At 38.8% G+C, this 23,399-nt stretch overlaps 1 protein-coding gene across 6 annotated transcripts in view; it reads right to left on the reverse strand.

Annotated features, from left to right (window-relative positions):
• The window catches only part of TTLL5 (tubulin tyrosine ligase like 5), a 297,166-nt gene that overhangs the window by 229,664 nt on the left and 44,103 nt on the right, over nucleotides 1-23,399 (reverse strand). For all 6 annotated transcript variants that reach the window (XM_003260781.3, XM_030803999.1, XM_030803998.1 and 3 more), the window contains exons 8-12: nucleotides 21,548-21,617; nucleotides 20,929-21,013; nucleotides 10,746-10,847; nucleotides 8,893-8,984; nucleotides 8,017-8,124 (exon numbers count right to left, since the gene is read on the reverse strand). In XM_003260781.3, coding sequence (XP_003260829.2) covers nucleotides 8,017-8,124; nucleotides 8,893-8,984; nucleotides 10,746-10,847; nucleotides 20,929-21,013; nucleotides 21,548-21,617 — 457 coding nt within the window. The remainder of the gene's footprint in view (nucleotides 1-8,016; nucleotides 8,125-8,892; nucleotides 8,985-10,745; nucleotides 10,848-20,928; nucleotides 21,014-21,547; nucleotides 21,618-23,399) is intronic.

A 23,399-nucleotide genomic window follows, 5' to 3' on the forward strand; every position in this document is an offset into this window, starting at 1 on the left:
TATTCTCATGGCCACAATTAATATGACGATGATGATGATGATGATAATATTCAAATCACATCTTTAGCCAAGTGTCTCCTGGACACCAAATCCATAATTCAACTTGCCTTTTGGACATCTTCACTAGGATATTCCATAGGTATTCAACACTCAACAAAATAGCCCTTGTTTTCTTTCCCCAAAACTGTTTGGTTTGCTATTATTCTTCATCTTGGAGAATGGTACCCCATCCACCAGGCTCCAAACTAGAAACACTCTTACCACCTCCCAAATACAAGATATCACCAAATCTCTATCTCTCCTTCTTGTCTTTAATCTTTCTCTTTAGTTTCTTTTTCTCTTTTTTTTTTTTTTTTTTTCTGAGATGGAGTTTTGCTCCTGTCTCCCAGGCTAGAGTGCAATGGTGCGATCTCGGCTCGCTGCAATCTCCACCTCCCAGGTTCAAGCAATTCTCCTGCCTCAGCCTCCCAAGTAGCTAGGATTACAGGCACCTGCCACCATGCCTGGCTAACTTCTGTATTTTTAGTAGAGATGGGGTTTTACCACGTTGGCTAGGCTGGTCTCAAACTCCTGACCTCAGGTGATCCACCCTCCTTGGCCTCCCAATGTGCTGGGATTACAGGCGTGAGCCACTGTGCCCAGCCAGTTTCTTCCTCTTTAATCTCTTTAATCTTCTCTATTCCCTTTTGAGGTATAATTTACATATGATGAAATAGTTAGATCTAAGTGTACAACTTGATAAGTCTTGATAATTGGACATATCCGTGTAACCCACATGCCTATCAGCCCACACAGAATGTTTCCATCACCCCAAAAGGACCCCTTGTGCTACTTCCTGGTAAGTATCCTGCCCTTTCCCCCATCCCTGACAACGACTAGTCTTATTTCTTTCACCACGGATTAGTTTTGCTTATTCTAGAATTTCACATAAATGGAATCATATGGTATATACTCTTTTGAGTCTGGTTTCTTTCATCTACCATGTTTCTGAGGTTCATCCATCTATCATTGCTTTTTGTTTTCAGGCAGATTTATCAAAGTCTAATTTACATACAATAAATTCACCCTTTTAAAGTATACATTTTGGTGAGTTTTGACAAATACATGCAGTTGTCTAACACCACCACAAGACATAGGACAATTTTAACAAACATTCCCTTGTGCCCCTCTCCAGTTGCACTCCCACCCTCAGCAACCACTGATCTTATTTTTGTCTGCTTTCTGCCTTTTCCAGAAAGTCAAATAAATGAAATTAATGTAATATGTAGTTTCTTGAAACTGGCTTCTTTCACTTAGCATTGTGCTTTTGAGATTTATCTATGTTGTTACATATACCAATAATATAGTTCGTTCCTTTTTATAGCTGAGTAGCATTCCATTATATGGACATACCAGTTTATTTACCCATTCAACAGTTGATGGACATTTGGATTGTTTCCAATTTTTGGCAATTATTAATAAAGCTGCTATAAACATTTGTATACAGGTATTCATATAAACATATGGTTTCGGTTCTTCTGGGAAAATACCTATGAGTGGGACTGCTGGGTCATATGGTAAGTATATATTATCACTGCACACCTCTTACCACCTTAGTCATTTCCCAAGCATTTGCCTCTCCCAATTGTAGTCCATTCTTCAAGGCCATGAGAATTACACTTTTCTTAAAAAAACAAACTTAACAGTCACATAGAGATAGGCAGTGAATTGGTCCAACAATAGACACTAATGTCAGCTTGGTTCCTAGAAGATTTTAAGTCAGTCACTGCAGTAATATTGTACTGTATTCCCTTTATTGTAATTCTGTCATCCTAAGCTTTGGATTAAATTATGATAAAAGTTAAAGAAAAATAATAATAATCATATTGCTCCCCTGCTCAAAAACTTCCAGTGGCTGTTAGCTACAAGATGAATTTAAACTTGTCAATTCTTTATATTCTCGCCCAAATCCACCTCCATAACCCTATCTTCTATTCCCCCATTCTATGCACGCTATATCTCGTCATACTTCTTACCATTTCAAAAAATATCACATCCTGCCATGACACTGTATGTTGCATACTACATTCCTGCTGTTAAAAATGGCTTTCTGTGGATCCCCAGGCACAGCCAGTAAATCTTGTATATTCCTAGAGCACCTGAGTCACTTATACTACTTGTAATGTCATTTATCATTTCATGTCTGCTCCTCCCTATCACTTGAGGGCAGGGTCCATGTTTCATTCATTGTTGTAATACAAGTAGCCTGCACCATAACTAGCACATAGGAAATACTTCAGAAATACTGAATGAAGAAAATATATTTTAAGTGAAAAACAATGCATAGTTTTTGAGAAAGACAAAATAATTGACAGCCACTTCCTACAAAATAACCCTGATCACAAGACTTGAAATATTTATAATAAAGCCGCCAATCATAAAGAAAATAAGAGAGATTCTTAGGAAGAACTTTACATATTAAAGCTGTATTATGAAAAAACCTGATAAAAGATAGTTCAGGGAGAGAGGGGGAAAAAAAGATGTTCTCAAGAAAATAATAATCCATCCAAGGCCTAATAGATTACTAAACATGTCACACCACTAATTTTGGATCAATCCACTAACTCTCCCCAGAAATAAAGTCCCAGCTGAAGCTGTGGTCCCTGAGGCAATGCAAAGTGCTGACATTAGCTAGAACTCACTGTCACTGAAATGCTATTGTATGAAGGAAATTCTTTTTACCTTGGCTTTGGATTCAAATTGAAAAAGCTAAAGAGGAAGTCTTTATATGGGGTCCAGAAGGAGAATTTTGGAAAAAAGCAGACACACAAGAAAATGAAAAGAAAATGCCCACAGCCAACTGGTTAACTAGTCCAAGAAATCAATATGCTATCTGGTTACCAGATGTAAAGGTAGATTTGAAAGGAGTGTTTAGGACTAGGTACGCTTAACTAGAGCAAAAGGAGTGTCATTTTTAGGCCTGATCTGCTAGAAAGGATGATATCATTTTTCCTGAGTATCTAGTTACGGGAGAGCAGAGGGAGAATCCAGGATATGGGGCATGCCAAAAGTAGCCGGACTCATAAGGACATGTCTTTATGTGGGTGGAGAAAGAGCCAGAGAGACCTGGCTCCCAAATTTGGCTTTGCCATTTATTAGCTGCATGACCTAGGACAACTTATTTAACCTTTCTGAATCTTTTTTCCATGTCTATAAAACACAGATAATACCAACCAAAATTGTTGAAGACTAAAAAGAAATAACCAGTGAAACTAAATTAAAGGAAATAACCAATGTTTGCTTGATAAACAGTAGATACTTCCTACATAAGTTTCTTCTGTAGTAAACTTCCTTTCCCATCTAAACAGGAGCATATGATAAACCAAAAAAGGAGATTATCTCAAAAAGTGAAGAGATTGATGACTCTCATTATTTTTCTGTGGGTGGCCAAGTAGTTTGCATTGTTGGAGAATGTACACTGCCTGCTTTCATTCCTCCAACAATTATTTATGGACATCCTCCCTATAAGAACCTCAGGCTACCCTGTGAAATGGTCAAGAATGGTAGCAATAGAAAACCAAACCAGATATCGTCAACACAGAGGTGTACTGGGCATGGTTGGTGCGGAGCAAACACGTCACTGGGCTCTGATCAGAACAAGCCCAGGCTGATCAGTTCTACAAGTGGCCCCACAACTTGTCCCCATGATCCCAGGCCTGGGTCACAACCCATGACTTCAGCTATGCTAATACACAGAGATAAAACCACTGTCAGCAGCAACATCTTTAAGAACAGTGAACATCCTGTTGTTTTTGGCTGTTTTTCTTCAACTGGTCAAAAAGCTATTCTCATAGCCAGTTGTATCTCACAATGCCAATTTCCTAAGCATATTTAAAGGATTGCTATTTAAGCATATTATTTCACATGGTACCATATTTTCATGATCTTGGAAGGCAGTAAAAATTAGATTGTAAAAAATCTGTCTTATTGAGGGAGGCATAAAAAATTCTATAAATCAAAAGTCTTATGATCAAGATTATCTGATTGCCAAAACCCATCTTCTGAAGCCCCAGAGATCCAAGCTGAGTCATTTTGACCTGAGTTATTTCACTCACTAACTCTAGAACCTGGAACAAGAGTTCATTTCTCAGGGTTTCAATTTCTATATCTGAACTAATTATTCTCTAAGGTCCTTACCAGATGTGCAAATCTAGGAAAAAGCACTAAATGACAAAGTTTCAGGTAGTTTGTATATGTTCTCAAGTCTACCTTTAAACACTAATAGTGCAATATATATATATATGTCTACATCTCATCCTACATAAAATTTGGTTTGAGAGGAACAAACTTGATGGTAATACACTGCTGAAAGGCTAACCTATGACTTGCTCACAGCAGGAACTGAAGAAAAATTAAATGTATAAATAAATAGGATGGGATATCAAAGATACCTGGAAACATAGTTGAACATTACAGGTGGTAGGATGGGAAAGAAATCATAGGATACAAACACTGAGATAGTAAGGGAATGCCCCTGGCAGAGATCCATAAGATGAAAGGACAGGAACAACCACCAAAAGAATATAGTGAACCCCATGTCTGGTCTGTTGGTTTCCCCTAAAAGCACCAATGCTCTGTTTAAGCCAAAATCTTCTGGGAAGCTTTCAATTCCTGTTTACTCTAAAATAAATGGAAAAAAACAAAACAAAACTAGCTTATTCCTTGTAACTTAAACCCCAGGGGAAGTTAGGAGTTAGTGGGAGGCAGAGGCTCATACAAATATACACACGTATACAAAATCATATCTGATGGGATGAGGTTAATGAAGCACACAAAATCCCAGGGCTGACAGGAAGTGGAATTAGAACCACAAAAGCCAAGAAGATAGTCAACAACTTAAAAAAACTCCAGATGCGCTCAGTTTATTAAAACTGAACACAAGTAGGGAGAAAGAAAGGAGACCCATGGCTGATGAAATGGACTTCAGGGGTATTTCACTGAGTCAGAGAAAGTCACAGCTTCTTTCACGTCAGAACATTCTATTGCCAGTAAGTTCAATAGTGAAGCTCCCAAGCTTCTGAAAGGCAACCGAAAGGCAATCAAGTTATAAAACAAACAAACAAACAAAAGGAAACATTCAGAAAAGGTTTTATAATTAACTATTTAGAACAAAGATGTTTACAGCAAGGGATATCAGAAATTTACCCTCATATAAGAGCCAAGTAGATGTAGAAAAATAAACCTTTATTTATTATTTAAATCTAATGAGGTTTTGGAAGTTGGAGTTATGCTCCTAGTCCCAACCCCTCATCCCCATCTTCAAACAGTCTGCAACAATTCTAAGAGTTCTAGGCCATTACCAAACCAGATCCATTGGGAAGTCTACTGTCAGGCCACCAAAAAGCAATTAAAGCAAGTGCCAATCATTCATTCAAGAAACATTTCCTGAACATTCTCTAAGAGCAAAAGATGCCGACATGCAACTGGGTACGGTGGCACACACCTGTAGTCCTAGCTACTTGGGAGGCTGAGGCGAGTGGATCCTTTGAGCCCAGGAGTTCAAGGCCAGACTGGGCAACATAGTGAGATACTGTCTCAATTTTAAAAAAAGTGCTGCCATGCATGGTGGGGGCAAAACTGACGGAGATATTCTTATTGTCCTCAAAGAGTTTCTAGTTGGCTACAGGAGACAAATACACACATAACTATCAGACAACATACAGATACTATTGTAGAGTTACAAACAAACAGAGTGCTGGGGGTATAGGGGCAGGGCAGGCTAACTCTGGGAGCATTAGAAAAAAACATCGCCGAAGAAGTGACACTTGACTTTGTCTTGAAAAATGTCCGTAATTTATTAGGTAAAGTAACACAAGAAAGGTATTTCAGACACAAGGTAAAACAGGTGCAGAGGTAGCAAGCGACAAAAGGACCAGGTTTGATAGCTCACGCCTGTAAGCCCGGTATTTGGGGAAGCCAAAGCAGGAGGATCACTTGAGACCATGAGTTCAAGGCTGCAGTGAGCTAAATACGATTGCGCCATTGCACTCTAGCCTAGGCAACAGCGAGACCCTGTCTCTAATATAAAACTAAAAAAAAAAAATTAAAAAAGGGGAAAAGAGAAATGTTGAAAGCTCTGGTTTGGCAGAAATAGGGTGAAATGGGAAGAAAGGACACACTGGCTACTATGAATTCAAGAAAATAAACTCAGACACGGCTGAGGAAGTGTATGTATAAACAAAACATCATGATGTGACAGGAAAAGAGAATGATCAAACAAGCACAGAAAAGCATAATGCATAGTGAGGTCACATTTCTACAAAAAGTTTTTTAAACAATTAGCCATGCATGATGACACATGCCTATAGTCCCAACTACTCAGGAGGCTAAGGTGGGAGGATCACTTGGGCCCAGGAGGTGAAGGCTGCAGTGAACGGTGATCATGCCACTGTACTCCACCCTGGGCAACAGAGCAAGACCTTGTCTCAAAAAAAAAGAACAGCATGAGGTAGGAGGCAATGTGGAGAACTAAATCTTAGAAAAGAAATGTGAGCATGCAAGGCAGAGACAGAAGGAGAGTTTTTAGGCCAAACAGCAGAACTCATACAGTGGCACAAAAGCACAGAGTGCTTAGAAGTATAGTATAGTACAGCTGGATTATAAGGTATATGAGGGGAAATGGAATTCTAGAAGAGTTACCTGAGTTACCTTAGAAGGCTTTCAGGTCATATCAAGTTTCTATTATACAATTTAAGCCTAGGGAACCATTTAAGGATTTCAGAAGACATGATCAGATATGTATTTTAAAAAATATATTACAACCTCTTCTTTTCCCATAAAATTTTAGGTCCTGATTTATCTACCATCTTCTATTCAATCTCAACAATTCCCTTTGTTTACTGCCCCTCAAATATAGCCTGTTATGATAATCTGTTAAAGAGATCAGGAATTATGATGTCTAATTATAAAAATAACAAATAATTTTTATTGAGAACAACGTAAGGGCCAGACATTGTCAAGTGCTTTGCGTGCATCATCTCATTTGATCATTATGGTATTCTCAGGAGGTAGACACCACCATTACTGCCATTTTATAGTTGAGGAAACAGGATTAGAGTAACTTGCTGAAAATCACAAAACTAGATAGGGATATACATGGTTACAAACTAAGGCTGTCAGACTCTAAAACCCATATTCTTTATTTCCCTGTTACCCTGCCTTCTAACCAAGCCATAACTCTCATATCCTTACTACCTGTATTACTCCACACCACACTTTAATCATCCTCCCCATCAAAGACCCTAGTGTATTTTACTAACAAAGCCTAACACTGCCAAAAGCCCATGTGACTTTAAACACATTCACATGGGCAATCACAAACCCGTTCATTTCCACATAGGAAGCAATGTCCATACGCACCCTCAGTGCTACCATTATAGCTAGTGGGTCAGTAGGTAACATTTCCTGATTCTGTAATTGTGAACTGCTTATTCCTTCTCTGTACAGTCAAGGAGTTGGGGGTGGAGTGGAAGGGGAGGAGAAGAGGAAGAGAAAGAGAAAAGAAAGTGGAAGAGGAATGGGAAAAAGAGAGGAGGGGGAGGAACACACTAGAAAGAAGACTCAAACAAAAAGGAGCAGTCATCGGAAAATGGGAGAAAGCACATACTGGTACCAGCCAGAGCTTCTTGGAACTGTTCCCAGTCTGGCTGCCAAGGAGCTCTGGAATATATTTGTTAGAGTTGGATTCCTGTACAGTCCATTGCAGACTTTTTCTGACTGCACTCTGACAGAAAGACCAACACGTTCGTTCCAATCCCTGCTTCCCACACAGAAAGCTAGTTACTCCTCAGGGGACTTCTGACCAAGCTCACTATTGGCCTCTTAGTAGGCTCTTCATATGCTACATGAGCTTAGAAAGAAAAGTCCATCACATACCTCTTACTGCTATAGAATCACTAAGCCTCTCTACCCTAGAATCCCATCCAACTTCCCAAGATCCTCTTCACAAAACATGTTAAGCTTCTTGAGTCTCCTTACCAAAACAACTGCTGCGATGAGGAACAAAGGTTTTACAGGCAGTAGCAATAGCTAGTTCAGCAGAGATTATGGTCTTAATGATCAGGTCTTCTACATGGGCCATCAATGCTGCAAACAAAAATTTTTAAATTTCAGACTCAATATCAAAATACATGGATTATGAACTGGATTCCAGATAACAATATAACTATAAAAGCATGTGTGCTCATTCAAAAAAGCCTCTATATGGCAGACTTCTGAATGGGTACTGTGGAGGCAAGCATATCTGTGAACAGATCAATACAGTCAAGAACGTAGGTGCCAAGGGATACCCTCAGGTGGCCTCTTATGACAAAAGACAGACACATAATGGAATAGGAGCCTCACTTCCCATCTCACACTTCCCCTATGACCCTTTCCCTTGTGAACTGAAACAGTCTCTTTTGGCACACAGTTTCCCATTCTGTTCAAGGCTCAGCAATTGTGTCCATTTTGATTTGAAGACCTGTGCTCAAACAGTGCCCATTCTCCAACTCAGCAACATGAATGAGAGAGATTAACTTAGAAAACTCGAAACTTGGGGCCAATATGGAGACAGGCAATTTGTTATATAAAAAGCTGACCATATTTTAGTCAGCAGTTCAACATTCAAGAAGGGTAAATTCACTAAGGATTAAAAGGAAAAAGTTATGCCTTTCAGACCACAAACAAGAAAAGGGATTTTGAGGGTAATGGAAAACCTGCTCCCCAGCTTGTCAATTGCAGGAAAAAGTAACACCAAGGACAATCATCCCGTCTCAGCAACACTATCAAAGCAACAGAGAATGATTCCTGGCAAGAGACAATGATAGTTATCCAAAGAAGAGAAGTCAAGAAGGAAAAAGGCCCAGTACTCACCGGTTGTATCTCTGCCTTCTTGTTTCAGGTACCTAAGCATAGCACTCATGCTCCATTTGTTTCCATAATCCTCCACTTCTGGATCATCACAACTAAAACAAATTAATAAATCAAAGTCACATATGTAACTAGGCTTGGCTATAATAACAAGACTCTTTGCAAACAGCCTTCTTGTCTTTTTAAAAAGTTTTTTTTTTTTTAAATTCACTTTGCTGACTTCCAGTTACTCACTTTTTCTTGGTCCTTTTTGTCATATATCCTTTCATACCAATTTCTTCAATGGAAATGAAAATGTATAGTTTGCCTTTTTCAAGAGGGTGGGGAAGAAGGCGGCAAATTCTTTCTTAACCAAACAATTATGCATCAAGAAAGAGTGAAAGCAATGTGTGAAAGAAGGCAAACAAATTTAAGAATGGTTACAAGTTAACAGACAATTAACCTTTGAGGTGAATGTCACCTGAGTCCACAAAACAACCTCTGATGCCATTTTCAGACCAGAACTGAGTTGGGATGGGCGAGTGAGTTATTCTGGTGCAGCATGCTAATGAAATAACCCCACACAGAATTGCTTTGGCATCTGAAGCAGGTTCCCTTCTCTTTGGCAGTAGATATAGCTTTTCCTGATATTTTTTGAGTTAACACTGAAGGGAGAGTGCACTGCAGTGACAGTAAGAGTGAGGAGGTATACTATTGCTATGGCAGCGGAGTGGCCAATGGCACAGCCTATCATGAATGTTGGAAGAGCCCTGCAATCTGGAACCTGTGTTTTGCAGCTGTCCCCTCACTCCCTACCACCATCCCACTCTCCACCGATTGTGCCTTTGCTCATCTTTCACAGTGGAGGTATGATCTCTTCAGTCAACGCAAACACTGCTCACAGGATATTCGACGAAACCTATATAGCTTCAGCAACTATTCTATCACTTCCAGATTCCTTTCTTTCTTTCCTTGGACCTGCTAGGAACCTATTTTTAGTCTGAGTAGAAAGTAACTATTTGGGTCTCTTTTCCACTTTTCCACTTTCTGGCAAAATTATCGGGATGAAAGAAAACAGAGCAAAAAGAATATTTCCACACAGCTGGGCTAGTACTCCCTTCCACTGAATCCTTTTCTGAGATGGCCTCATTTCTTTCTGTCTTTAATTTTTTCCTTTTCTTTTTCTTGATCATATAAGTATTTATTTTAGAAAAATTTAGAAAATACATAATAGCAGAAAGAAGAAAATAAAAATCACCCACTCACAATCCTACCCACTATAGTTAAGCTAAATTAACACTTCAGTATTACTTCTGGTCTTTTTTTCCTCCCCCCTCAGCAAAAATAAGCAGCTTTAGATATCTCAAGCAGGAAAGTTGCACATGCTATCAGATAACCTGCTTTTTCCACCTACAAATATACGGTAATGAACATTCTTATCACTGATACTGCGTGTACATCTTTTATCTCTTAAGGTTAAGTTCCTAGAAATGGAACCGTGGGGTCAAAGGGTACAGACATTTTTTAAGTTTTTGATATGTTTGCCAAGCGCTGAAATGACCTCATTTCTTAACTTCTAAAACGTTCCATATGCCTATTAAATTCCCCTTCCTAAGTCAAGTGAGGGAAGGCAGTGAGGAAGAAAAACTTGTGAAGGTACATTTTGGTAGAGAAAGGTGACACTGTTAACTGGGGAGGCAACGGAGAAGCAGAAGGAGATATGCCTCAACATTGTTATATGACTGACAGATTTCCATAAATGGTACATGGACATTAATGTAAAGTTGTCCTCCAGTGCCACATGTTACCTTTCCACCCCTACAATACCCACATCTGAGACTGACACCTCTGACTTCTGGCTCAGACACAGCCAGTACCTGACGTAGTCTTCACTCTTCTTGTTCACACTGTAGTTTGTCAGATGCATGAACTGGTTCCGAATGTTCTTGGCTCCTTGATCATATCGCACAGTTGCAAACCTGATAGAAGGGAAACAGGTTAAATGCCAGGAATAGAGTTTCAAGGAAATATAGGCTGGAACTGAGGATCAATGAGATAATAATAAAGGAGGGTAATATCATTACCTAACAAATACCGAGTGCCTACTAAGTGCTAACTCCCATTCTAAGTGTTTTATAATGTCATACTTAATTCAATCCTTAAAGCAACCCTATGAAGTAGATAATATTGTATCCAAGTTGAAAAACAGATGTGACAACTAAATGTGGTCTATTAAATAACTTGTTCAAGATCACACCAACTCCAAAACCCATGGACTTAATCACAACAAGACATTGCTTCCCTTATATAGAACATTACACCAATAGGAAGAATGAAAATTGAAAATATAGCTATTTACAACCTGGGAAATTGTGTGTAGGATACTGTGAAAGATGCAGCATTAGCTGGTCAAGAAATAACAACTGGCTGGGCATGGTGGCTCATGCCTGTAATCTCAACACTTTGGGAGGCCGAGGCAGGAGGATTGCTTGAGCCCAGGAGTTGGAGACCAGCCTAGGCAACACTGCAAGACCCTATCTCTACAAAAAATTAAAAAATTAAGCAGGTGCGGTAGTGTGCACCTGTAGTCCCAGCTACTTGGGAGGCCAAGGTGAGAAGACTGCTTGAGCCCAGGAGACAGAGGCTGCAGTGAGCTGTGATCACACCACTACACTCCAGCCTAGGCAACAGAAACACCTACTGAGTGCCCACACAGTGCCTGGTACTATAGCATTCAATGAAAAAAAATTAAGCAAAAAGAAAAAAGGACAGCACAGCTATATATAGGCTTACAGCTGACATCCATAGAAAGAATAGAATTGATCCATAATACTCATTTAAAAAGAATGATAATGAGAGCATTAACAGCAGACAAAGCAAAACGGCATAAATATGGGCACAGTGCAAGAGACTTAGTCCTGAATTTGAAATGAAGGCAAAAGAAAGAGGAATTAAACATGGAGCCCACTGAAAACAGGGTAGCAATTTGATACCCAGGACTGTTGTCAAAAGAAGAACAAAGTATAAAATATATGTGCCTCTGAAGGAAGTAACCAGGGAAAGAGAGAACTTTCCAGCGATGCTCAATATCAACAAAAGGATGCTCAGTATCAACAAAAGGACACTCAAGGCGAATGGTTATGGTAAATATCAACCCCTGTTTACATACCACTGTAGCCATATCACCCTTCACTAGAGTGGTTTTCCCAAGAGGCATATCCAAGTGTGTGAAAAAAAAAAAGAAGGCCACAAGTTTATTTTCATATGACTTACAAATTATTTACATATGCTTACTCAGACTATGAAGTCAACATGAATTTTCACCACATTAAAGGTCAGCATTAAAAAATTTTCCTCTTCTCTGTTTCTTCTCATCCACCCACTATCTCCACTCCCTAATTCCCTGTACCAGAAATATACAAGAGCCAAAGAAAGAAAAGTGAAAAGAAAAAAAAAAACCAAACCCAAAAAACTAAAATAAATAAACATGAGGCTAGGAAAAAGGATGTGGACAAAGAGAAAATGATGACTAGGCTAAAAGACAAGAGTTTGATGAGCATTATTACATCTGTGCTTGAGACCCCAGATTTTCTAGAAACTTCCATCTTCCAGTAGTTATCACTTAACTCATAGCTATGTCACATCCCAGTGCCCTGGTGAGTAACCCTTGCCTATGCATCCCAATCTTCCTCTGATAGATTGTCCAAGCAAGAGGAAGACAGTCATTCTCCGAATTCTTGTGAGATGCAAAGGGGCCCCGTGCTGGCCCCACAGAGGCTGCCTGCCTCAGCCAGACATTACCTCAAGGTGACATCCCTCCTGTCATCCTCTCCCCTCAAAGAATAATGAGTTAGAAGGAGGGGAAAGCTTCTGCTTCAGAAAAAGAGGCTTTTCATCTCTTGTAGTTACTACAAGTACCTGATTTAACTTAGTCAACATGAAAAGCCTGACAAAAAGTCTGTGGTGAGCTGGAATCAGGTACCAACACATTTGTCATTCCTATATTCTTTTTTTCAAGAGGGCTGCACATCAAAAAAAAAAAAAAATCATGTTTCTTCTTCCTAATCTTCCTTTTCACTGGAGCATTTCATTCTGAACCCCAGCAAGGATAAGATTTCTAATATCAAAGCGTGGAATCCTCAACTGAGTGTATGGAGCAGAAGAAGCAAAAATTAAAGTGAAACAAAAAAGCTTAAAGGAAAAGTTCCCCCGAAAGGTGAAAGTGCTCCACTCCATATCTCCCTCAGTCTAGTGGGGAGCATACACTATGGAGGGAAAAGGTGTGTGTGCTCATCTTTCCTCCTACCCCAGTAAGAGCTTATAGCGCTCACTAAAATCCATATTAAATAAGCCATCATCATCATCTGATCACTATTTTCTTTTTTATTGTCTAGACTAGAGGTCACATTAGTCTTGAATCTGACCTACTGGTCAAGTTCTGATTAACCTACAAAAGCTTTGTTTTTTCTTTTATTACCTGAACAACATATAAAAATCAGACCTCCCTTCTTGCAGCCCAGTGGTAGCCAGGGCCCACATGAGGAAGATGGTAACAAAAAAAAAAAAAAAAAGGAAGATGGTGAGTAGGATGGGAAGTCAGCCAGAAGCAGAAGGAGGTTTTCTAAGCAGGGTGGCCACCAAATAAGGGTCTAAATCCATATAAAAACGGCATCTGAGTGGGACAGTGGCCCAGTGGGGTCAGGAAACTGGCCACATACAAAGGAATTGAGCAAATAAATAAATATGTTAAAGATACTGGGAGCCAGATTTCCTGCTGTTGGAGAAGAGATTTTAAAATATGAAAAGCAAAAAACGAAAAGGAACTCTGCAGTTTTGAACTAGAATTATGGGTACTAGTATAAACTTCTGTTTCTCAATAATACATTAGAGATAGATATAGAAATACAGACGTACATGTGCATATGTACATATATACATAATTTCCTAACTCTGTTCATGGCCAGGATCTGAAAGCAGAAATGCCCCAGAACAATGAGCATATCTAGCACCCAGATATTGATTTCTAAATACTATACTCCATGAAAAAGCAATCAGTGCTTCTTGGAGAAATGGTTGATTCCAGGGCTAGAATAGAGAAAGAACAAGATGAGCCTGAAACATCTTGTACTCAAAGAATGATAAAGATATGTCAAAAGGACACAAAGCCAGCTTGAGAGGTCTCCCACTGGCCAAATCTGGGACAATTTGAGCATCAAAATAAATTATGATAGTAAAGAATTATAACCCATTAAATAAAACAGGAGCACTTGAGTCTGCATTGGTATAAATACATGAATAAATAAATGAGAAGATAAAGCTCTTCCTTACAGAAAAATGCCAAAAAATAAAAGTAAAAATTATGATGGAATTAGAAAATCATCATGTGGCAACTATTATAGCAATAATTCATTAAGGCAAGAAAAATCAATAGGTTTTTCTTAAAAATGAGAAATGAGATGAAGAATGAAATTTTACATGATTTAAAGTATCTCCTTATAAAACACTTACTAATTACAAAGGGTAAGACCAAAAAACTTTATAGTGGAAGAATCTAGTAGATATCACCTAAAGCAAGTGGTCAAACACCACTAAATGACTAGCATGGGCCATCAGATATAATGCAATGACAAGAATTAGTATCACTTTTGTGGTATTCTGGCCCCAAATGCATTACCTAGGTCTCTTCATGAGAAAATATCAGACAAGCCCAAATTGAGGGACAATCCACAAAATGATTGGCCTGTAATCTTCAAAAATGCTGAGATCATGAAAGTCAAAGAAAGACTAAGGAACTGTTTCAGACTGAAGGAGACTGAAGAGACCCGAAGGCTAAACACGACATGTGATCCTTGATTGGGATCCTTTTGTAATTAAAAAAAAAAAAAAAATCTTAGGACAATTGGCAGAATTGGAATGAGATCTCTAGACATAGGGTAAAAGGCAATTTTTCATATAATTCTTCCAGTTCTTACAACTCTGTAAGTTCAAAATGGTTTCAAAATTAAAAGTATAAAAAAGTGGTTTGTTTCACAATAAAAATCTACATGTTCAAGCCTCACTTAACAAACCAGATCTGGCAATACCAGTATTAGCTGCTGGCACTAAATAGTAAATGCGTTTAGATGGGACATGTACTCTCCATTCTCCAGTCTCCACTCTTCCTTCAGCGAATGTACTTGTGAGCATTTATGTTAGTGACCTTTGATTTGGACCATTACATATTATCAAATTTCATCTTCTCTAGGTCTGAAGTTTCAACACAATTTCTCTATTAACAATAACCTAAAAGAGCACTATTTACTAGGTACCCCAGGACCAAGTTTGCACATACAACCATTCGTCACTTAACAATGGGGATATGTTTTGAGAAATGCATTGATAGGCCAATTTCATCGTTGTGTGAACATAATAGAGTGTACTTACACAAACCTGGATGGTATAGCCTACTACACACCTAAGATAGATAGTATAGCCTCTTGCTCGTAGGCTACAAACCTGTACAGCATTGTACTATACTGAATACTGTAGGCAACTGGAACACAACGTGAAGTATTTGTGTATCCAAACATAGAAAAAGTAATACATTGTGTTATGATGTTACAATGTCACTAGGTGACAGAAATTTTTCAGATTAAGATTGTTGTCCCATTACAATCTTATGGGACAACCATAGTATCTGTGGTCCTTCCTTGCCCATTGTTATAAAGCACATGACTACATGACCGCACTTATCCTAATGCAGACCAAAATTGACACGATGGAGTCTTGAATCTCCCTCTTAATGAGATCAAGATTTAGCAAAGTTCTCACAACAGACCTTTAAGGCCTTGACCTTTAAAGCTAACAAAAGGTGGGGGAGTTCCTACTTTCTTTGCTAAATTTGAAACCCTAGGTACTATTTTGCAGCCTATTATGAATATAGAACTATTTGTCGCCCCCTCTGCCTTTTTTAACCACACTGAAAACAAATATGAATTGTTCTGGACAATATCTTTGACAATAAATTTTTAAATCATAAGTTACATTTCCTTTTCACTTTCTAATGTTTCTCACTGAGAATCAAGACAATGGTAATAATTTGTCTAAAAGTCTGAATGTCTGTGTGAAGAAAAGATTTCAATGTTTCGCATATGGTAGGGACTTGGCAAACATTAACTGAAACTGCACTGGAGTGGCTTGCTCCAAGATCTTTACCAATATGGGACCAAAACAAGAAGGAAAGCAGAGAGTTAGTGGGATCTTTTAAACTCTCTTCCCCTATTCAAAAACTAGTTTGTTCTTCTAAGCATATGACCCCACATGTTCTTTTTTTTTTTTTTCTGTCCTGCTGTTTTCTTAAAAACTTTTTTTTTGATACCAATATCTTCTTATGGTCAGAGTCACAGGCATTCTAGACGTAGAAGCTTAACATCCTCTTTGGTAGTTATATTTTCTGACAAACACTCACTACAAACGTACAAAGAAAAGAGAAGGCCAGCCTCGAGGAGCCCCTCGCTGTGGCACATGAGTTATCCATCAACAGGTGTAGGCATTTTGAGCCAGGGAGGCCTGGATGATGAAGAGACAGCACCTCAGGCAGCCTTGCCAGGAGCCACTGGGTTTCATCCTGGCCTGACCCAGAAAAATCTTATGGAAGAGAACAAGAGGCCCAAGAGCTCTCTGATCTGCTGTCAACCAGCTGCAGCCGGGAGACTGCCAAAGCGCTGCAGTGACTAGGCAGCGCCCTACAGAGCCGTCTGGGAGGGGATTACCAGGCTGATCCCTTGTCTTTAGAGCCAGAAATGACTCAAACTTCACAAACAGCAAGGGCCTGCCAGGGAGGGTGACAATGAGCACTGGAAAGCGTTTTCTCCCCCTTGTTGGTGTCTCTTCCCCCTACTTGCTGCTGTGGCAGATTCTGGATAGTGTGCAGCCTGTGAGGTAATCTGAATTCCTTGGCAACCAGCAAGTACCTGAATTCTTTCAAAACCACAGGAATCCAGCAGAGAAAAGGTAAATATCCCTGCGGAGCCAGTGTTAATTAGCAAGGAAGGCTACTGAAGAAGGAACTGGGGGTGGGGAGAAAGGGAAAGGCAGTACAAATGTTTTGGGGTCTTTTCTGAATTTCCACTGAATAATATGGCTGAGGCAGAAAAAAGGCTGTTCCAACCGGGACCTTCCCAGAATCCTCTCTTCCCACCTCCGCCACATGGGTGGAACTCAGCTCCCTGGATGGGTACTCGCATGCCCCCCAAGTTGCTAGAGCTGCCTATCTTTGGGTCTCTGGCAACATATTTGGTTTTTAACTCCATTTTGTTTTAATTTTTTTTCAACTTTTCATTTTTCCTGTTTCAGTGAAAATCTGGCTATTAGCTTCATCTCAGAAAGGGCTCTGTCAACTCATCTAAACCCAATACTGGATCCACCTAAAGCTGTAAAATCCAGGACAAAATCTTTTTGGATTCCACCCCTGACAGGAAAAAGAATCTGCACAATTTTGGTAGAGCACAGCACCCCTCTGTGGAAACTGAGTGTCCCCTGGTGGTGCAAAACAGCAACACGCAAGTAAAATTCAAAAGCATAGGGGACCTCTGAAGGCTACTGTGAGAATCACAAAAAGCTGCACCCAAATACCAGGGGGACAATTGTAACACTTCTTCAATACTATATCCACACATAAGAAAACAGTGAGAGCTCTCCCACTTCTTACGTTAATAAAACAATAAGGACAACTGAAAACACTCATCTATACAGAAACCAGGGTTTTCGCAAATTTAATTTTGTGTAAAAAATTTTACACAAAATAACTTATATCACAAAACTGTCTTGTGAAATGAACTTAATCTTTCTGTCGCCTAGCATTAATTTGAGGTCCAAAACAGAAGCGATAGGGTGTAAGGGAATTCATTTCTAAAGAAGGAAATGAATTGTATTTGCCTCCTGCTCCGTCTCTTTAGGAAAGATTATGGTTTTTCTTGTTGAGCCTCAACATAACCCAATAATCTCATCCCAAACTGATTATCTTCAGTTATGTCTACAGAAAATACTTGTAGCCCAAGATAACTAAAAGCTGCAGATCTGGAGATGCTACAGACTATCGACGTAGTTGAACAGACTCTGAGGGTTACAACAAAGCAAGTGAATGTCAAGATATATAATGAGTGAAGACACAAGAACTTAGGCACATTGAAATTACTGCACAGAACAACGTGCCCTCGCAGGACTACTGCAAATAGCGCATCATATTGCCATGCATCATGCTTTTGTAAAGCTTTGATAAAGCTTTTATATTCACCTACACTTTCAGGTAAACCTAACCAAAGCCCTGAAAATTCATGTGGCTTTCTGGTTCTACTTGGTCTGAGTTTTTTAAAAGCTGTTTTTCTAATCATTCTGAGAAAAAAAATCCATTGTGTGTGTGTGTGTATAAATTTTTTTGTTTCTGCTGGAAGCAAAAGGGTTATACTTAATTCAGTAGATTCTGACTTCCAACACACAACCAGTAGCCAAACACTTGCATATTTATAGTAAATTCTATAATAAACATTGGTACTGTTGTTCTCATGTTGTGCTCTGAACCAGAAAGGTCTTAAAATTATGCCAAATTTTACCCATAGAGAGGGTTGTTAATATTGTAGGTGAAAATATCTTTGGAATATTAAGCAAAACATGTTGGTATGATGTCCTTGAGAAACAGTGAAGCACAACCTCCCTCTCTTTCTGTATTCCCAAAGTCCAATTTTTGGCAGGACATAATCAGTTTCTAAAACTTGACACAGGAGAGAAGTTAAGGTGAGGATGAACAGAGGAAGGAGAATGATGAAACTCATAACACAAAAGAGAGAAAGGTCTGAAGTCTCAAATTATAAAGCTGAAAATCCTCAGCACCTTGCATATCTGAGAAGTCAGGAGTGTATTTTACCATCATTTTGTTCTAAATAATATAGGGAATAGGCTTTTTTTTTTTTTTTTTAATGAGATGGGGGTCTCGCAATGTTGACCAAGCTGGTCTTGAACTCCTGGCCTCAGGCAATCCTCCCATCTCAGCCTCCCAAAGTGCTACAATTACAGGTGTGAGCCACCACGCCTGGCCAGGAATAGGCTTTTATACCTAATTTTGTATAGTGATACTTCAAAGCGTGAGAGCACATGTGTCTACAAACATTATCGACAATTTCTTTCGTATAAAAACCTGATTAGAGCTAGTAGTCAGCTCATGTTCAGATGCCTGGTCCAGCCCTTTATCTAATAACTGCGAGATGTTTCAGTTCTTCCCTTTCTCAATTTTCAAGGAACAAGAGGCCAGAACTAGGGAGTTTTGGTAGTCTCCAATGTTCCCAGGGCTCAAACTCAAAATCTCAGTTAAGAATATGACAGGACTTATAAATGCTGTCACTGCCACCTAGAGGCGAACGGAACATAGAGCTCCACCAGTGGGAAGGTTTGGTTAGTCTGCTCTCACTGATTTCAAGTCATAGGATACATTTAAAAAAACTAAGTCTCTAAAATCATTAAAAGACCATTCTAAAATAATAGTTGTCAGAGTACAATAACATTTGTCAGAACACCTGTACATAAATAGGTAGCCTTCTTTTATCCATGGTATTTCCCATCTTCCAATTGCATTTTCTAAAATACAGAAACATACACAGACCAGGCTTTTTTAGCTTGTCGTGACCACTCACAGATGCAAATCACCTCCTAAACTGCTATGCTTTATAACAAGCTTGTCCAACCTGAGGCCCACAGGCTGCATACAGCCCAGGACAACTTTGAATGTGGCCCAACACAAATTTATAAGCTTTCTTAAAATATTATGAGTTTTTTGCAATTTTTTTTAAGCTCATCAGCTATTGTTAGTGTATTTTATGTGTGGCCCAAGGCAATTCTTCTTCCAATGTGGCCCAGGGAAGCCAAAAGATTGGACACCCCTGCTCTATATCAAAGGCACTACGCATAAAAAGAACTTCAGGGCAAACTAGTTGGCTAATACAAAAATTTAGTTTTGTTGGGGGGAAGAACATGGCATAGTAGTTACATATTTTAAACAATTTAAAGGGTTTATGAAAACAATTACCTGTAAAATTCTGTGGCTGCAGGAAACAAAACTTCAAAATATAACAACTTGAACTTAATCTCGTAAGTCACATTACCTTAAAACTTAGAAAGCACCTCAACAGGCCAGGTGTGGTGGCCCATACCTGTAATCCCAGTACTTTGGGAGGCTGGGGCAGGCGGATCACGAGGTCAGGAGATCGAGACCATCCTGGCTAACACGGTGAAACCTCGTCTCTACTAAAAATACAAAAAATTAGCCAGGCATGGTGGGGGGCACCTGTAGTCCCAGCTACTCAGGAGGCTGAGGCAGAAGAATGGCATGAACCCAGGAGGCGGAGCTTGCAGTGAGCCGAGATCACGCCATCTCAAAAACAAGCAAAAAAAAAGCACCTTAACAAAAAGAGAACAATGTATGTACAACCACTGTAAAGTAACTTGCATGTTATGAAAGAAAAAAAAACCTCAATTAATACCTTCTAAATACGAGAGGGCATGAAATTGTCTGAGCCCTGAGCTCTAGAGTCAGATCCATGAGGTCAAATTCCCATTCCACTTCTCCCACCTCTAAATCTGTTTCCTCAACTGCAAAAATGCATCAACTAAAAGGTTGTTGCGAGGATGAAAATAAATGCCTGGCATATAATATGAAAATAAAGGTAGGATTTTATTTTTCTTTCTACATCTATCCTGAAGAACAACGGCAAATTATCTTAATATCCTAGGAGCTTCATAACAATTGTCACTGCAGGAAAATACCATATGATCCTGGATCAGTGCTGGGGAAGATGTTTACGCACCTTATGTGTGGACATGCAGTGAGACTACAGACAAATAAGCCTAATTTCTGAAGTTCTTTTTAGGCATAGTGGCTTTGATGTTATAGAGCACAGCAGTTGAGGAGGTGGATTGCATCTGTAAGCAGTAATGACAAGTGAAAATAGCATGATCTGATTTAATAAACTTGTTAATGGGTCCACTCTTAATACACCCATCCAACCCCTTCACCCCCAAACAGCTTCTTACCTAGCCAATCCTTCTTCATAGAGATAGATGACAAGAGGATCATAGGAAGTCACGAGCACATAGAGGCGCACGTCAAATTTGAAATCTAAAAAAACAAGTTTGTATTCACAAAAAAACTAAGTTCATTTGTTTCCTGTTACAGAATAAACAACGAAACCAAGAAACATGAAAGAAAGAACATTCCTCCTCTCCAGATGAAACATACACTGCTCACACACCTTGACTTTGGAGGATAACTAATAATTATACTACATAATTGTACCGTACACATATTATGTATATAGTACATAATAAAAACAGTATAATGTATATATACGTTAATATAACTGTAATGTATATAAAATGCATATGTGTACATCATTTTCATATATATTAATTACTGTACAATTTTCATACATATATTACTATATAACCTATAAAGCACTTTCTCTTATATTGTCTCATTTCACCTTCAAATAAATCCCATGAGATAGGTAAGGAACCTGTTGCCTTTCTGGAGCCACACATGTCAAGACTTTCACAACAGTATAATAAAGACTTACTAGAGAAGGCTATGAAAAACTTAAAAAGTTTAGCAAAAATCTGGCCCAATTTGGTCAAGGGCCTAATCACAACTCACCATCTATGAGCAGGGGGTTGTTAATGTAACGGGAGACCAGAATGTTCTCTTCCAGGGAAATCTGGTTTGGCTATTGAGTAAAGAGAAAGAATGAAAGAATAGAAATACACAGGAATCCTAATTTACAATAAGGGAGCAAAGTTCTTAACCTTTAAAGAAATGGTAAGGTGGAAAACTAAAATTCTGGTTAAAGTTTCCTCCAAGGTACCCATATATTCAGTTGGCCATATACTATCACTTCTATAACACTATAGGCATCCAATTACGATGCAGGAAAAATAAATTTACACAGTACCTCTCACATAATAAATAATAAATAAATAAATAAATAAATAAGCCTAATGGCCTTAAAGATGATATACATGATATTAAATAGTCACATGCCAAGAAAATATAAGCCACTTTAAAAATAAATGAAAACTTGCTTTCTCCCTAAAGTATAATGGAAATTTAAAAATACTACTACTATTCTTAAATGAAGGCTTTCATTAACATGTTTAGAGAATTTACAGATCCACAATGGATCCTAGCATTTCCTCTGTAAAATGAGATAGGTGTTTAATTGATTCACTTAAGGGTATTTGCTAAGCAACTGTATGCAAAGAGTGAATTTAAGATCTTTAAAAGATTTCTTCAATGAAAAACAGTTGTTTATACAATAAATAGAAAAGTACTGTGAACACTGCATATGGCACTGGGGATACCATGATGAACATAACACATATAATCTCTGCCTGGCAGATTTAAGATTCAGTAAATCCCTATCCCTGAAAAGTTTAATATTTAGGTAGAGGAACAGCAAAATATAGAATTTAAAAGAACACAAAGCAGCATTTCTATAAATACAAGATGTCAGGTTACACAGTTAAAGTGCAGACCAATCAGGTGGGACCAGTCGGGGAAGACTTGTCCCAGAAGAGTAGATGCAGAAATGAGTGGTGAAGGCTGGGAAGCACACAGTGGAGAAGAAAGGAGCCCATCATGGGAAGATGGCATGCACCAAGCCCAGTAGAAAGCAGGGTGGGCCAATTCACAGACCTGGGGCTAAAAGACTGAACTGGGAAATTATGAAAGACATGGTTAAACAATGAGGAGGGAGGTACCCCACTGGCAAAGGGATTTGAACTCGTGGCAAAGGGAGTTTATATTTAGCATGGTGGGAAGCAGGAAATTATTGTGGATTCTAGATTAAGGAAACAGCAAGATTAAAATATCTGGGAGAAAAAAAAAAAAAACCTTCACGTATGATTAGATGAAGCTGGAAGTCACCACAATCCATGTAGGACAAAAGGGCTCCAAAAAGGGAAGTGGTAGTGATAATAATTAGGTTGATAATAGCTACAGTAAAGGCAACAGAAATAACCATCAACATTTGCAGAAACGAAATTTAACAGATGTACTAAACACGTGGATGTGCCAAGTGCTGTTCTAAGTCTGTTCACAGGATTATTTCATTTAATCCTCACCCAACCCCATGAGGCAGGTATATCACCATCCACATTTTAGATTAAAAAAGAATCAGAATGGGTTAGAGACCTGCTCAAAGTCACGGAGCTAATAAGCAATAGAGCAGCAACGGAATCCAGGGAGTCTTCCTCACAGGCTTCGCTTTTAGGCATTATTCTTACCTCTTCCCAATATTCTGCTCTCAAATTTAATTGTCCCCCAAATTCAAAAGTTTGTCTTTATAATAATGCATTTCCTACCCTCAATACTACTGTTTTTCATATGATAATTTTGTGACCTATAACATTATACACAACCACTATGAGCAGCTCTGAAGTCAGAATGAGATTCCTCTCTCATTTCCCACTGCTGCGATTTCAAAGTCAGAACACAGCTTTCACAACCC

The sequence above is a fragment of the Nomascus leucogenys genome, chromosome 22a (assembly GCF_006542625.1).
Source record: "Nomascus leucogenys isolate Asia chromosome 22a, Asia_NLE_v1, whole genome shotgun sequence".
In the NCBI taxonomy this organism is placed as follows: Eukaryota; Metazoa; Chordata; class Mammalia; order Primates; family Hylobatidae; genus Nomascus; species Nomascus leucogenys.